The 15,844-nt window shown below is 59.2% G+C and overlaps 2 protein-coding genes across 22 annotated transcripts in view; one reads left to right on the plus strand and one right to left on the minus strand.

Annotated features, from left to right (window-relative positions):
• Window positions 1-7,941, minus strand: part of FLII (FLII actin remodeling protein) — a 14,164-nt gene extending 6,223 nt beyond the window's left edge. For 2 of the 10 annotated variants that reach the window (XM_063617825.1, XM_063617823.1), the window contains exons 1-12: window positions 7,529-7,684; window positions 5,817-5,927; window positions 5,431-5,502; window positions 3,672-3,757; window positions 3,424-3,585; window positions 2,982-3,085; window positions 2,446-2,621; window positions 2,203-2,360; window positions 1,380-1,464; window positions 908-1,055; window positions 589-722; window positions 174-386 (exon numbers count right to left, since the gene is read on the minus strand). In XM_063617825.1, the coding sequence (XP_063473895.1) occupies window positions 174-386; window positions 589-722; window positions 908-1,055; window positions 1,380-1,464; window positions 2,203-2,360; window positions 2,446-2,621; window positions 2,982-3,085; window positions 3,424-3,585; window positions 3,672-3,757; window positions 5,431-5,502; window positions 5,817-5,927; window positions 7,529-7,591 (1,512 nt within the window). In that variant the 5' untranslated portion in view covers window positions 7,592-7,684. Of the gene's footprint in view, window positions 1-173; window positions 387-588; window positions 726-907; window positions 1,056-1,379; window positions 1,465-2,202; window positions 2,361-2,445; window positions 2,622-2,981; window positions 3,086-3,423; window positions 3,586-3,671; window positions 3,758-4,085; window positions 4,167-5,430; window positions 5,503-5,816; window positions 5,928-7,361 lie in introns of all 10 variants that reach the window. The other 8 variants (XM_055241353.2, XM_055241352.2, XM_055241351.2 and 5 more) reach the window with 8 other exon arrangements.
• A 1,587-nt stretch (window positions 7,942-9,528) lies between these two features.
• Window positions 9,529-14,808, plus strand: MIEF2 (mitochondrial elongation factor 2). Of its 12 annotated transcripts, none has more exons than XM_063617837.1 (5): window positions 9,536-9,766; window positions 10,592-11,281; window positions 11,753-11,906; window positions 12,126-12,288; window positions 12,746-14,808. In XM_063617837.1, the coding sequence occupies exons 2-5, from the start codon at window positions 11,232-11,234 to the stop codon at window positions 13,798-13,800; spliced, it is 1,422 nt and encodes a 473-aa protein (XP_063473907.1). In that variant the 5' UTR covers window positions 9,536-9,766; window positions 10,592-11,231; the 3' UTR covers window positions 13,801-14,808. The 12 variants fall into 12 exon arrangements, 10 of the variants coding, with proteins under 10 accessions (XP_055098375.1, XP_063473907.1, XP_063473908.1 ...); XM_063617838.1 differs by having other exon boundaries at window positions 10,625-11,281; XM_055242396.2 differs by having other exon boundaries at window positions 11,158-11,281.
• The last annotated feature ends 1,036 nt before the right edge of the window (window positions 14,809-15,844 follow it).

A 15,844-nucleotide genomic window follows, 5' to 3' on the forward strand; every position in this document is an offset into this window, starting at 1 on the left:
TGAACAGCACAGGCTTCCCAGCCCCAGGGGCTTTGTACTGCCCCTGTGCCTGGACCACCTCCTGCAGCCTGCCCATCTCCCACCTGGCCTCCCTGAACAAAACTCTGGAGTTGGGGACTGAGCCATCTTAGAGGAAGGGCCACATGGCCCCTAACAGCATGCCCAGCCCTCACCTTGAGCACAATGTAGCAGTCAGCCTCGTAGAACTTGCCGTGGAAGGCTTCCTCCACCAGCACAGGCATGAAGTTCTCTATCTGCCAGATAGTCAGGCCGGGCAGCTGGCCCACGTCCTCCGTGAAGAACTCAGAGTAGTCAAGGCGGGGCTTCTCCAGGCCCTGGTCCCAGCGTCGCACCTTCCCGCCGGGGGCCCGGGCATCTGCGCTCTCCTGGAGGCAGAGTCACAGAGCATGGCTTGACTCTGTGAAGCCACTCAGGCCAGTCTTTACTTGCTACCCACACCTCAGGTCCTTTGCACAGCTGTTCTTTCTGCCCAGCACTCCCTGTCCCTCTTGGCCAGGGTCAAGGCCAGGGTCAGCCTTCAGCAGAAGCTAAGGCTCCCTGCCTTGTCCCAGCCCTGGCCTGGCTTACCTCCTGCTTTTTGTTCTTCTCCTGGGCAACATCTGACATGCCCTTCAGCACCTGCTTGGCCTGGTCATCCTGGGCTGAATCCTTGCGCCTCCGCAGTCGCATCTTGCGAGCCATAGGGTCCTTGGGCCCACTCCCTGCTTAGGGGAGGGGCAAACAGCTGAGCCCTCACTGGGCCTGCCGCCCCCTTGGGCATGCGACCAACCAGGGGCCAACTCCACCCACCAGGGTCCAGAAAGCTGTATGTCACCCAATTTACAGATGTGTCATTCGAGGCCTGGAGAGGAGCCCCTGCTCAAAGGTCAGACCTTTCCCCACTCACCAGCTGCAGCCGCAGCCACGGTAGCAGGAGAGGCACCCGCTAGCAGCAGCTGGTTCTGCAGCGAGAAGTCGATGTTGTACCACTCAGCAGCACGGTCCGTGGGCTTGGGCGGCATGACCAGGTTGGGGTTCTCCCGCACATCCAGGACCTGCCCCGTAGGGTGAGCAGAGCTGGCACTGAGCCTGGGTCCCACTTCCCAGACACACCAATCCAGTTTCTTGCTTTGTCTGTAGCCGCCAGGGCTGAGAGGTCAGGGAACTGGGTTCTCCACCCACCCACCTCTGGGGCTAGCTGGGGGCTTAAATGAGACTGTGGAGTGTACTCTGGATGCAGGGAGGTGGGGCCCACCTTCTCCCCACGGGCACCCTGGCACTGGCCACCTCCCTCAGGAGGCCTCTGCTGGGTCCCCCTTGCTCTAGGGCACACCCCTTGCTTGTCTCTCTTGAGCCCTCTCAAACCCAGCATGCCTGACCTCGATCTCCGTCAGGAAATGGATGGCTTCTGGGAGGGTCACCAGGCGGTTCTTGTTCAGGACAAGTTTCCTCAGCTTTGGGCACCTGTGAAGACAGGGCCAGCCAGGGCCTCAGGGAGGTGACAGACAAGGGGAAGTGGGCAAGAAAACCCCTAGTCCTGGGGAGAGGAGGCAGGTAGGGTCAGAGGAACTGGCGGGGGTCTCCATTCTCTGCCTGAAGGACTTCTCAGAGCCAAGAGACCATGTTATGGGCACTGTGATCTCCAGAAGGGGAGGGAAGCAACACTGCGTTCCCACCTCATGTGGCCTTGTCCCTAACAGTGCCCTCCCACGGGTGCTCTCAGGAGCTCAAGTTGGGAATGGCTGGCATGGGACTGTGGTCTTCATCCACAAAGGTGAGTTAACTGGGCTGGGCGTGGTGGCTCACACCTGTAATCCCAGCACTTTGGGAGACTGAGGCACGCAGATCATTTGAGGACAGGCATTCAAGACCAGCCTGGCCAACATGGTGAGACCCCATCTCTACTAAAAATACAAAAAGAGCCGGGCGTAGTAGCGCACGCCTATAATCCCAGCTACTCAGGAGGCTGAGGCAGGAGATTCGCTTGAACCTGGGAGACGGAGGCTGCAGTGAGCCGAGATTGCACCACTACATTCCAGTCCAGGCGACAGAGAGAGACTCTGTCTCAAAAAAAAAAAGAAAAGGTGAATTAACCCATCTTCATTTTGTCTGACTTACACAGACCACAGGGTGGGCCCTGACTATAATCCTGGGGTTCTCTGTGCTGGGAGTGCCCCTGCTAGCCCCAGCCCTGCCCAGCACCTGCAGAGACTTTCAGGGATCAGCTCCAGGTTGTTGTTGGCAGCCATGAACTCTTCCAGGTTGGTGAGCTTGCCAATGCCCGAGGGCAGCCCGTCAAAGTCCAGCTTGTTGGAATTCAGGTACAGCTTCTTCAGCTTGCTCAGCTTGCAAATGGCTGACTGGAGGGGAAACGGGCAGGGGTGGGAGGTCAGGGCCAGGCTCATGGCCTCCCTCCCATCCCCCTACTGAGGGCCTCAGACGCACGGGCAGTGAGGTGAGCTGATTTCGGGACAGGTTCAGAGTTTCCACGTGCACCCACTGGTCTATGCACAGGGACAGCTCCGTGATCTGGTTGCTGCTGAGGTTGAGGCGGCGCAGGCTGGGGAGGGTGTACAGACACTCGGGCACCCGCGTCAGGTCGTTGCAGGACAGGTCCATGTCTAGGGTGCAGGGTGGGGTGCATCAGCTGGGGCCCATACAGCAGGTGCCAGGGCAGCCAGCCCTAGTGTGAACCCCAGCTCTGCCACCCCTGAGCTGTGTGGCCTTAGGCAAGTGACAACTGCTGTGCGCCCAATTTTCTCCATTTGGACAAACTCCCTCACACAGGGGTTGCGGGGGAGTTGTCTAGGCATAAAGTCAGTGTTAAGGCATCATCATAATCGCAAAAGTCACTGTAACATAACTCCAGCCTTTTCCCTTTGGGCATTGGTCCGAAGAGCAGGGTTCAACCCCTTCCACCCAAGGAAGCAAGAGGGCCCAGAGGGGGCCAGAGCTCAGAGGGGCTCCTGGGGCTGCCTGACCTGCAAGGTTGCTCAGACCCTCCAGGCTGGTGGGCAGGTTGCTCTGGGTGCGCTGGGTGCTCCGAAGGTGAAGGGTCTGCAGGGCCGTCATCGCTGGGAGCTGCCTGCCAGGGTGACATGAGTGGTCAGGGCCAGAGCCCACCTAAGTGGTGTCAAGGGTGGGGCTTGGCAGGGCAGGACCAAAAGCACAGGGCCCAGAGGGTAGGTGTGAGGTCACATCTGGTTGAAGGGACAAGCCCAAGGGTGGTTGCAGGGTGTGTAAGCGGGAAGACAGGACTGAGAGGTGGACATGATACTTAGGAGGTTGTACACTGAGGGGTGCTGCCTGCACGGAGGGATGGCTGGGCCTAAGGGAGAAGGGTTAGGGCCCTGGGAAGTTAAGGGGCCAGGCCAGACTCCTCAGGGTGGCTTATGCAGGAGTGTGGTCCGAGGGGGCACCCACCGGAGCTGTGCATGCAGCAGGGGGTTTCCACTGAGCACGAGCGTCTGCAGGTGCACCAGGCGGCGCATCTGCGGGGGCAGGCTCTCCAGGCGGTTCTCGCTGAGGTCCAGGTATAGCAGGTCAGTGAGGTTGATGAAGAGCTGGTTGGGGATGGTGTCGATGCTACGGGTGGGGAGCAGGAGCCACCTGAGTCAGCACCAGCCACCCCCCAGGGCCCACCTGCTCCCTGCCCCCGGCTGGCCTGGCACCTGTTGTGGCTGAGGTTCAGCACCAGCATGTTCTTGGCGTTCTCCAGCTCCCGCGGGCACTCCGTCAGCTGGTTGTGGCTCAAGTCCTGGGTAAAAGGGGCAAGACCCAGGTCAGGGGAGTCTCCTCCCCACCAGGCGTCTGCCAAGCTTGGGGATCAGTCAGGGTACTGAGTTGGGTGTGGGGGTAGATGAGGGGGTTTCAGGGCCAAAGGGAGACAGCCAGGGACTTGGGAGGAAGAGTGCCTGGGTTAGGGATCTGACTCCAAAAGTGACCTCAGGCAAGGTATTATCCACTCCAAGACTCAGATTTCCCATCTGCAAAATGGGATAACAATGGCCCCAGGGACTTTTGTAGTGAGTGGGGATTGAATGGTCCAGCTAGCATAGGGGCCAGGTGAGTGGGTAGCCACTGACCAGGACCGAGAGGTCATCTAGCTTGAAGATGTCATCGGGGACTCCGGAATTCTTCAGACTGTTGGCTCGGGCCACGATGGCCTGGGAATAAACCATGAGTCTATAATTCCTGGCTTCCACTCTCAGGAAGGAACAGAGAGTCTAGAGAGGGACAACTTCTCAGGAGGCTCACCAGAGGCCAGGCCTGAGGACTCCCTCACCTCTGGCCTTTGATCAAATAGCCCCCTCTCCTGGAGTGCTCTTTCTAGCCTCCCAGTGAGCTCCTATTCACGCCTCAAAGCCCAGCTCAAATGTGCCCCGGAGCCCCAGCACAGGGCCCTCAGGGAACCTTTTCTGTTCAAACAATTTATCTTCTTCTTAATTCCAGAAGGTAAGATAGGGGTGAGGTCTGAGTCAGGGTTTTCAGAACAGAGGGAGAGAACTGGACCACAGAGAAATCAGAATCTGGACGGAGAGGAAGTCTGCTTTCTCTCCCTAACTTAAGGCTGAGACCTCCTCACACCTTACAGACATGCAGAAAGCTTGAGCATGAGAGGGAACAGGGCCAGAGAATGGTGTTGTGACTGCAAGTGACAACGGGAGTCACTGGAGCTGCCCTGCCACTTCTCCAGTCCGAATGCCTGTGCGGCACCCTGCTGCTGCTTCATGGGGTCACTGCTGCCCCTCCCAACCACTGCACTTGAAGATGAGGCCCAGAAAGTAGAAGGGATCTGTACAAGGTCACATCGCCAGGAAGTGGCAAAGCCCAGCTTTGAACTCAGAGAGTCCAAGTCAGAGCTGTGCCCTGAACATCTCCAGGGCTCTGACTTCAGATGGGATGGCCCTCGTTGAGGCCTACGGGGTCTGGCCAAGGGCCTGATGTTCTGGGATGTTCAAGTCTTGGATAGAAGGTACACGGTGCTCCCGGCCAAACCCCACTCAACCCCAGCTCTACCACTGCCTGGCTCTGTGACCTGGGGCAAGTAATCTGCCTTGGTGGCCAAGTTTCTCTTCCGCAACATAAGTGGAGGGCTAGAGCACATGAAAAAATCCTAACAGAATAGTGGGAACATTGCTCAGCCAGTCTTGGCTATTATTACTGTAGTTATTGTCCATAATGGCTGGTAAGATTTTGGATTTCTTTACCTTTTTCCTGATGGAACTCTCTGATCCACATGGGTTACTTTACACAGGGCACTGCTGTAACCTCTAATAAGAGGGCCCCTCTTGTGACACCTGAGCCTCTGAGCCTGACATGGAGGTGGGCAGAAATGCTGGCCCAGCTTGGTGTCTGGCCCAGGCTTCACGTCCCTGACCAGACCTTGGCCCCAACCCCAAGCCCGGTGGCCTCCTGGCCAGGACTCACACGCAGCGACGGCAGGCTGGACAGCTCCCCGTGAAGCGTGGTCAGGTTGTTGTGGCTCACAGACAAGTGTTCCTGGGCCGGAATGGGGAGCACGGACTCAGCAGGGTGGGTGGGGTGTCCAGAGTCCCCGCCTGCCTCCACAACTCTGCACCATCCAGGAAGGCCTCAGCCACACTGGCCCAATTCCCCCTGCAGCCTCCCTCCCTCACACACCCGGCCTCTTCTTGCATACCTCCCTGGACAGGGTGCCCACTCCCTTTCTTCCAGCTGTGCTCATAGCTGTCGGTGTTCTTCCTCTCTCTGGAGAAGTTGTCTGCCTTCTCCACAGGCTCTGCCCACCTGGCTCATCCACAGGGACCCTCCCCTGCCTGCCCAAGGCCCCTTACCAGCTTCTGCAGGGCGGCCAGCTCCTCGGGCAGGTAGCAGAGGCCAGTGCGGTTCAGCTTCAGCCATCGCAGGCTGGTCATGGCCTTGACATTCTCAGGGAAGTAGCCGCCCTGGGAGAAGGATGTCAAGGTGAAGCACAGAGCCCCTGCTCACCACCTTCTATGGCTCCTCCAGCCCATGGGAGCCTTTGGGGAGCCATAGAACCAATTCTCACCAGCTGTGAGAACACATATAAGTCATTTCATCATTGCACCTCAATTTCTTCACCCATAGAATAGGACTTTTAAGCCCCCCCGTGACAAAAGTGTTGGCCTAAGATTTGTCTCTCCTACTGGATTCTGGGCCCCAGGAGGGCCAGGACAAAACTGGCTTGTTTCAGGTGAGAGCTCAGCACCCGGCTCTGTGGTTAGCTTGGCTCAAATTCCTTCACCCAGCATTCCACGCTCTGACTGGCTGCCTGGGGTGAGGGATCCCCCTTCCAAGCCTTTGCAAATGTCCCACCTGTGCCCTCACCCTGCCATCAGCACACAGGCGACTCATGGCCAGGGCCAAACCCTTGCTTGTGGAGACTGTGGCTCCCCACCCTGCAGGGCAGGCCCGCACCACTGCACTCCCCTGGAGTGTGAACGCCCACCTCGGCACCTCCAGCCCTTGTGGCACCAAGTCTGGGGCAGCATGTGCCTTCAGTGCCCGCGGCTCATATTCCTTTCCCCCTAGGGCCACATTCCCAGCTGGTGACTCGGACTTTCCCAGTTCAGCAAAGAGGAACGGGGACCCCAGGTTAGGGTGGTGGGGATGGGGTCAGGGAAAAGTGGTGTGGCCACTTGTACTTGGGGTCAAAGGTGCGTACACATGCAGGTAAACACAGGAAAAACCTGCCTCCTCGGCCCCAGCCCCAGACCAACAACCCAGGCCGACCCTGCCAGTCACCCACCCTGAAGGTGAGGCTCACCCTCCAGCCAGCTCTCCCTTCCTCTCTTTCTCCGCTTCCCCTTTGGTCAGGCAATGCCTGTCTCACTCTTGAGTCCTGAAACCACCGCCCCCCCCCACGCCCCGCCCACTGGCTGCGGAGGGCTGGGCTCCGGTCCCTTTTCTCTCAGTCCAGCAGCTGCTCAGACAACTGCCACCCAGCACCTGGCACACCGGCCTGACACACTCTCCACACCAACAAATCTCACTATACCCCTTGCGTCCAAGGAGGAGACTTTTAAGCCCCTTCGCCGGCTAAGAAAGCCCAGGCTCTGAGAGGGGAAGTGATCTGAGAGGCCCAGGATCACACAGGATGGCGGGTGGCGGTGGCAGGGAGAGGGCAGTGATGAGTCGGCTCCACACCCGCCCCTGGGCAGCCGGGCCGCCATCCCTGAGTCAGGGCCTGGCTTGGGCGTGTGACCTCAGAAGGGCGGGGAGGCTCGCCCGATCCCCAGGCCACAGTCCAGCCCAGAAGGAGAACACGGACGCGGGGTGGGGGCTCCCGGCCGGGCCCCCGGCGGGACTCCGAGCCCAAGCGTCCGTCCCCGGCCTGCCCAGCCTCGGTCTCCTCGTACAGACACCGGGCGGAGGCCTCGGACGTCCATTCCTGGCCAGGGGAGAGCCCCACCCCGCCCCGGCCGCGCAGGGCCTGGAGCCGAGCGGGACAGGAAGCGGAGGCCAAGCGGGCCAGGCGGAAGAGAAGGCCTGCAGGGAGGCCCCGCACGCGCCCAGCCCGGCTCACCTTGAAGTCGTTGCCGCTGAGGTCCACGCCACGCACGAATGGCAGCACTCCGGTAGCCTCCATGGCGCCGCTCTCGCTGCCGGGCCGGGCCGGGCTAGGGAGCGCCAGGGCGGGGGAGCTCCGGGGCGGGGGCGCTCGGGGGGAGCCGCGGGCTGGGCCAGCGCCGGCCCCGCCCCTTTAACCCACTCGCGCCCGCCGCATTCCGCCGGGAAGTGTAGGCTTTAGGCCTCTTAGGGCCTCAGTTTCCCCGTCTGTTCGAAGACTGCGGAGGCATCAAGGAGTCCGGGTGCCCCTTGTGCGGGAGTTGGCGGCTTCCACAATCTCCAGGCTTAAGTCCCAGCGTCCCAGGGCAGGGGCCGTAACGGCCGCTGTTCGAGGCACCTTCCCCTGCGCTGCTGCAGCACATGAAGCTGGCCCTGACCTCAGAGAGATTCTAAACCCCGGCCCCGGAGCGCAGAGGCCCAGGAAGTGCCTGTACTTGGCTGACCGGTGGTAGTGAGACACCTGGGTCCTCGGGTCCTAGCTCTCCTGCTTCTGGACTTAGTTTCCTCATGTGCTGTTTTTATTTTGTTGAGACAGGGTCTTCTTGCTCTGCGGCCCAGGCTGAAGTGCAGTGGTGTGATCATAGCTCACTGCAGCCTCGAACTCCTGGGCTCAGCCTCCCGACTAGCTGGGACTATAGGCGCAGGCCACCACACCTGGCTAAATTTATTTATTTATTTATTTATTTATTTATTTTTTGAGGCAGAGTCTTGCTCTGTCGCCCAGGCTGGAGGGCAGTGGCGCAGTCTCAGCTCACTGCAACCTCCGCCTCCGGGGTTCGCGCCGTTCTCCTGCGTCAGCCTCCCGAGTAGCTGGGACTACAGGCGCCCGCCACCACGCCCGGCTAATTTTTTGTATTTTTAGTAGAGACAGGGTTTCACCGTGGTCTCGATCTCCTGACCTCGTGATCCGCCCACCTTGGCCTCCCAAAGTGCTGGGATTACAAGCGTGAGCCACCGCGCCCGGCCTTTTTTTTTTTTTAGTAGAGACGGGGTTTCACCGTGTTAGCCAGGATGGTCTCGATCTCCTGACCTTGTGATCTACCCGCCTCGGCCTCCCAAAGTGCTGGGATTACAGGCGTGAGCCACCGCGCCCGGCCTTATTTTTACTTTTTGTAGACACGAAGGTCTTGATATGTTGCCCAGGCTGGTCTTGATCTCCTGGCCTCAACTGATCCTCTGGTCTCAGCTTCTTAGAGTGCTGGGATGACAGGCATGAGCCACCGCACCCTACCCAGTTTCCTCATTTGTAAAATACTTCCTAAGATTGTCACCATAAGCAAATTAACAAAGAATGCACTTGTAGCTCGCAGCATACAGCAGACGCTCAGTGAGTGGCAGGTTATTATTCCGTTTTGTTTTGTGTGCCAGGTTATTATTCCCACTTAGTGTCAGCACCCCTGTGCTCGTACCCCCCTACAAAGGGAGGCTCCAGAAGAGAAGCATCCGTCTTGGTCCGTGCTGTTCAAGGGGGCTCACCCTGGCTGACACATAGCAGGACCCCCAATAAATGAACCACAGCTGTTATATGCCCAGCCATTCTTCGCAGGGGAGGAGGGGGTCTAGTGTCCCCATTTTACAGGAGAAAAACTGAGGCCCAGGTGGAGAATGGCCCACACAAGATCGCACGGAGCAGGTGGCAGGGATAGGCACTTTCGCCACACTGTGCCCCGCAGGCCCACAGGTAAGAACGAGGCCACCAAGTCACTCTCTTGCAGAGGTGACCTAAGAGGTTGGATGTGCCGGGCCTCTAGCCATTTGCAGCCTCTCTACCTGGTCCCTGGAAGGAACGGGACAGCAGCTTCCTCCACACCAGAGGCTCACATTACAACGCACAGACGCCCTGGAGGGCCGCCTGTCACATCACCCGGTCGCGGTCTCGGAATGCAGCCCTGCACCTTTAAATCCAGACTGCGACAAGGAGTCCCGCCCCAGACGGAGCGCGTCTGTCGGCTGGGGGGCGGGACCTGCCCTTCATTGGCTGAGCCGCGCAGTATTTTGGCACCTGTGCGCTGGACTCGAGCGCTCCGATTGGAGTAACGACCTGCTTGTCTGCGTGCTGCGAAGTCCGCGGCCGCCCCCGGGGCCCTAGACGTTGGGTTCCTGGGTCCTTAAGGTTCCATTCCCAGGCTGGTCTGAGCTCTGGGGCCGTGGTCCCGCAGCTTCCTCCGGTAGTTGTGCGGAAGCTGCGACGCAGGTACAGCTGGAGCGCGGCGGGGCGGCCCCCAGGGTCACCGGGCTCGGGGCTTGGCGCGCGACGGAACGCAGATCGGGGGCGTGGCCCGTGATCACGGCTGGGGAAGTCGGGGAGGGGACCTTTGGGGGACCAAGGGCCACGTTCGAATCCCAGCCCAGCCCCCTTCCCCTCTCGGTCTCTTGGTTTACCCTGCGAACGGGGCGTCACCCGCCCACCTAGGGCTGCTGCGCGGCCTGCTCTGCCCGGGCCCAGGGCAGGCAGGTTTGGCGGAGGAGGGAAGGCCAAACGGCCTCCAGGGCCCCGCTGCGCAAACTTGGGTTATTTTCAGCCACCCATGCCCTCTCCCGCTTCTCGGAGCTGGAAGGCTGTGAACTGAGGCCTGCGCGACCCCGCCAGTGATGGGGCTGAGTCCCAGTTTAGACAGGTTGGGAGTATTTAAAGCGCTTTGCAGTTTGCAAAGTAGATTCCGGGTCTCTCAGGGAGCGGGTGGTAGTATTGATCCCCGAGTCACGGATGAGATTGAAACCGGCCCTGGGACCGTGGCGGGTCACCCGGTTGGCCTGGGATCGCCCCAGAGACCGTTTTATTTTTAGTCTGGGGCGAATGGGTGGGTGTACGGGGGTGAGTCACACAGCGCTTCGGGCTTCAGCTACTCCAGGCATCTGGTCACCTGGCAACTGGGCCCCTGGCACCCACACTCTGGCAGGGCAGATAGAAGTCCTTGGTGCCCGGGCAGGCTGTGACCTCATGGTCATCTGCTCAGGCCTCCTCGGGAAAGTTCTGCCTGGTGTCTAACTGATGTCCTAAGGTCCCAGCCCTTCTCAGCTCGAGGGCCTGAGGGCAGTGTCCCCCTGGCAGAACGTGAGGAACGTGGACTGGGCCCTAGGAGATCTTTGCCTCCACTTCCCAAGTGCTGGCCTCCACCCAGCCACACACTTCAAGGCTGCCCACATCTGTCCCTCAGTGCTGCCTCTGCCATCTTACAGGTGAGCAAACAGGCTGGGGCCCAGGCCCTCACCTTACTTTCTCTGTTGCTTGGCCTTCCGGCAGCTGAGAAGCATCACCCACGACTACCTACGCATTGTCCCAAGACTGAGAGGCCCAGAGAGCCCTCTGCACAGAGGCACTGGGCAGCCCTTTCTGCCCTGCCAAAGGGGCTTCAACCCTGACAAGCACATCTGCATTGGCCTGCCTGGGCAGCTTGGGCCGTCTCACTCAGCCTGTGCTCTGACTTGGTAGCTCTACCTCTTGGGGCTACCCTGTCAAGATTTGGGGGGTAACTGGTCCCAGTGGTCCCCCAGACTGGCTGGGGCCCCAAATTGTTGGTCTTCTCTGGACTTTGGGCTCTTCTGAAGAGGTTATCATAGAGGGCTGCTGTGCCCTCTGGTTAGGAACCTTCAGATGAGGCTGCTGCTGAGGACCTGGCCACCTGGCACAGAGAGAATCCGTCAGACTCTGTGGGCGGATGAGTCTGGAGGCCTTGCAGTCATGGATTGGAGACCTTACCACTCACTTGTGAGCTGGCAGCCTGTAGCTCTGTAACATAGGGGTGGTGATGATGACACCCTGGTGATGTCAGAGGTCCTGGAGGGTGGGCTCCAGGGAGAGAGGCCCCTTCCTGTACCTGCACAAGCCTCAGGGCCTTTGCCAGCTTCTTTCCAGGGAGTGGGTTGTTTGCAGCTTTGGGAGAAGGGGCTTGGCAGCTCCCTCATCTCCTCGTGAGAAATGGGGGCTTGGGACCCCAAAACCCAAGTTCATATCCCATCCCTGCCCTTTCTCAGGTACTTTACGTGGTTTCCCAGGGCCTCAGTGTCCTCCCCTGTGGATGGGTGGCCCCTTTCTCTGAGAAATTCTCAGAAAGCCCCCCTCATGGGCTCAGCTCTGTTACCCAGCATAAGGACAGCCAGAGCACCTGTCCACAGCAGCCCCTCTCCCAGCCTGGCCACCTGCACCTGAGCTGCCCCTTCACCCCTGGCTCTCTTACAGGCAGACAATGGCAGAGTTCTCCCAGAAACGGGGGAAGAGGCGTGGCGACGAGGGGCTGGGCAGCATGGTGGACTTCCTCCTGGCCAATGCCCGCCTGGTGCTGGGCGTGGGCGGGGCTGCTGTGCTGGGCATTGCCACCCTGGCCGTGAAGCGGGTAAGGCTAGGTGGGCGGGTCATGCCTGAAGCTCCTAGAGGAGGACAACAGGGTTGGGCTTTTCAGATGGGCCCTGGGGAGGGGTGGGGACTGCCCAAAGCCTTCATGGGAGCACAGGGCACCTGCTTCTCCACCCAGCATGCTGGTCTGCTTTGCCCCTGGGCTTTGCTATGACTGCCCAGACTTCATATACACTGATCTGTGTGACTGTGCCTGCAGTTCATTGACAGGGCCACTAGCCCACGGGATGAGGATGACACCAAGGCAGACAGCTGGAAGGAACTGAGCCTGCTCAAGGCCACACCACACCTGCAGCCCCGGCCTCCACCTGCTGCCCTTAGCCAGCCAGTGTTGCCTTTGGCCCCCTCGTCGTCTGCCCCAGGTGAGTGGCACTCCTTCCCCTTTTGGTGTCACATTCAAGAGACGCAGCCCAGGCTTTGCCCTGACTGACTGTGTGGCCCTGCGCGAGTCCCTGCTTCTCTCTGGGTTGTGGGCTCCTCAGACATTTAATGGGGGTGGTGTTTCTTTGCCCTGCTTCTGGAGCAAGGTGGCAGCGTTGTGATGGTGGGGAGCTTTAGATGGGGAAACTGAGGCCCAGAGGGGCGCGACATACCTACCTACTCTGCATGAAGTTGTTTTAGCCAGTGTTGGACTCTGGGGCAATGAGAACTCGTCACCAAGCACTCACTATATGTGAGGACCTGAACCGAGTGCCTTCTCAGGTGCCACTGCAGGTGAGGAAAGTGAGGCCCTGCGACATCACACAGCTAGTTCTCGGTGGCGTTTTCTTAACTAATCACAGGCTGTTCCAACATGTTCCCCGCCCCTTCACTCTGCAGAGGGGCCTGCAGAAACTGATCCTGAGGTGACACCACAGCTCAGCTCCCCAGCACCGCTGTGTCTGACACTGCAGGAGAGGCTGCTGGCCTTCGAGCGGGACCGTGTGACCATCCCAACAGCCCAGGTGGCTTTGGCCAAACAGCTGGCTGGCGACATTGCCCTGGAGCTGCAGGCCTACTTTCGGAGCAAGTTCCCGGAACTGCCCTTTGGGGCATTCGTGCCTGGGGGGCCGCTCTACGATGGGCTGCAGGCGGGGGCCGCGGACCATGTGCGTCTCCTGGTGCCACTGGTGCTGGAGCCGGGCCTGTGGAGCCTGGTGCCGGGTGTGGACACTGTGGCGAGGGACCCTCGCTGCTGGGCCGTGCGCAGGACTCAGCTTGAGTTCTGCCCCCGCGGGAGCAGCCCTTGGGACCGCTTCCTGGTCGGGGGCTACCTCTCCTCCCGCGTCCTGCTGGAGCTACTCCGCAAGGCGCTGGCTGCCTCTGTCAACTGGCCGGCCATTGGCAGCCTTCTCGGGTGCCTGATCCGGCCCAGCATGGCCTCAGAGGAGCTGCTGCTCGAGGTGCAGCACGAGCACCTGGAGCTCACTGTGGCTGTGCTTGTGGTAGTCCCTGGGGTCGATGCTGACGACCACCTCCTCTTGGCATGGCCCCTGGAGGGGCTGGCGGGGAACCTCTGGCTGCAGGACCTGTATCCAGTGGAGGCTGCTAGGCTGCGAGCCCTGGACGACCATGACGCTGGGACTCGCCGGCGGCTGCTGCTGCTGCTGTGTGCTGTCTGCCGTGGCTGCTCGGCCCTGGGGCAGCTAGGCCGGGGTCACCTGACCCAGGTGGTCCTGCGTCTGGGGGAGGACAATGTGGATTGGACGGAGGAGGCCTTGGGTGAGCGCTTCCTGCAAGCCCTGGAGCTGCTCATCGGCAGCCTGGAGCAGGCCAGCCTGCCCTGCCACTTCAACCCCAGCGTGAACCTCTTCAGCAGCTTGCGTGAGGAGGAGATTGACGACATTGGCTATGCGCTGTACAGTGGCCTACAGGAGCCCGAGGGGCTGCTCTAGGTGGGTGGGAACGGGTGGCTGGCATGTTTTCTAATGCTGGGGAGCTGTGCCCACCTCCCTTCCAGGGATTTGAATAGTGATTTTTCTCTAGCTTTTAGCCAGAACAAAAGAAGGTACATTACTTAAACCCAGGGCATCGGGATGTGCTTGGGCTATAGTGGCCATAAACCCTGAGCCCAGAGAGCTTGGGTCACTGTCACCTGAGTGCAGCTGGGCTGCCTCAGGCAGCTTGGAGTGCCAGCCATTCCTGCAAGCACCCTTTCAGCCCTTGGGGCCAACCCAAGGACCTTGGCTCTGTCCATCACCAGCAACCAATCCACCAACAGAATGTGGTTTCTGCCATCCTGGGCAGAAGCTGAAGGCCAGCTTCACATTTCTGCTGAGAGAAGGTGACCTAATGCCTTTTCCGGCCCCAGCTCCAGGCGTTTTGAGGCGTCTGGTGCCTGGTGATAGGTATGGTGTGTTTGTTCTGTCCCCCAGGGGCTGGAGTCACCTGTTGCCCCTGAAGGACAGCTTTTTGGCTGTTAAAGGATGGCGTTTTCCTGCTGTCTTCTGTGTGTTTGGTTTTCTTGCTGAGCAGGAGCTCAGTGTGACTTGCCACCCACTTGATACCTCAGGACAAGGCCTTTTCCCTCCAGCCAGGTGAGTGTTTTCTTCAGGCAGCTGAGGGTCCTGGGGGAGCTGAGGCTCTGCTGCACCCCCAGCCCACAGCTGGGGCATCTCACTGGAGCTGTTCCAGGCCTCACTGGAGAGCAGAGGACCTGATCCCCCACCAGAGAGGTCCAGTGCGCACAGCCAGCCTCCCAGTGTGCCAAAATGAAGTGCTCTCAGCTGATGGCTGTATTCTGACTTTGAAGCCTGTTAAGAGGTAGCAAGGGGGCTAGAGGAGGGAGATTCCACCTCCCCTCCCAAGTGACCCTCCTCTTGCCTCTGGTATCCTTCCTGCTGAAACGAAGCTCTGCTTCGAAGATGTGAACAAGAATAAAAGGAAAAAGTTCTAACGTGTAACTCAGGCTGGATAAGGGGGTCTTGGTGCTTTCATACGCAGCTGTTGAGGGTTTTCCGTAAGTCCTGTGCCTTGTCCTGGCACTTTGGCAAGAGTGCTTGAGGTCAATTGGAGGTGGTAGAGTTTACTTTAAAAAGTAGCATCTTGGCCAGGTGTGGTGGCTAACACCTGTAATCCCAGCACATTGGGAAGCCGAGGCGGGCGGATCACGAGGTCAAGAGATCGAGACCATCCTGACCAACATGACGAAACTCCATCTCTACTAAAAAGACAAAAGTTAGCTGGGCGTGGTGGCATGCGCCTATAGTCCCAGCTACTCGGGAGGTTGAGGCAGGAGAATTGCTTGAACCCGGGAGGCGGAGGTTGCAATGAGCTGAGATTGCACCACTGCACTCCAGACTGGCGACAGAGCAAGACTCTGTCTCAAAAAAAATAAAATAAAATAAAAAAGCATCTTGGCCGGGCGCCGTGGCTCACGCTTATAATCCCAGCACTTTGGGAAGCCAAGGCAGGTGGATCACCTGAGGTTGGGAATTCAAGACCAGCCTGACCAACGTGGAGAAACTCCGTCTCTAGTAAAAATTCAAAAAGAAATTAGCTGGGCATGGTGGCGCATACCTGTAATCCCAGCTACCTGGGAGGCTGAGGCAAGAGAATTGCTTGAACCCGGGAGGCGGAGGTTGTGGTGAGCTGAGATCGCGCCATTGCACTCCAGCCTAGGCAACAAGAGTGAAACTCTGTCTCAGAAAAATATATATAATAATAAATTAGCATCTCAGTTTGTTTGGGATGTGATAACAAAATGCCACTCCCATAGGTGGCTTATAAACATCAGAAATTTATGTCTTACCATTTTGGAGGCTAGAAATCCAAGAGTGAGTCACAAACAGATCCCATGTTTGGTGAGGGCCCACATCCTGGTTCATAGGTGTCCCCATCTAGCTGTCCTCATGTGGAGGGAGCGGGGAAATGCTCTCCTAGGGTCTCTTGTAAGGAAACTAAGCCCACCCATGGGGTGGGGAACCACACTCATGATCG

This window comes from Symphalangus syndactylus, chromosome 14 (genome assembly GCF_028878055.3).
Source record: "Symphalangus syndactylus isolate Jambi chromosome 14, NHGRI_mSymSyn1-v2.1_pri, whole genome shotgun sequence".
Taxonomy (NCBI): Eukaryota; Metazoa; Chordata; class Mammalia; order Primates; family Hylobatidae; genus Symphalangus; species Symphalangus syndactylus.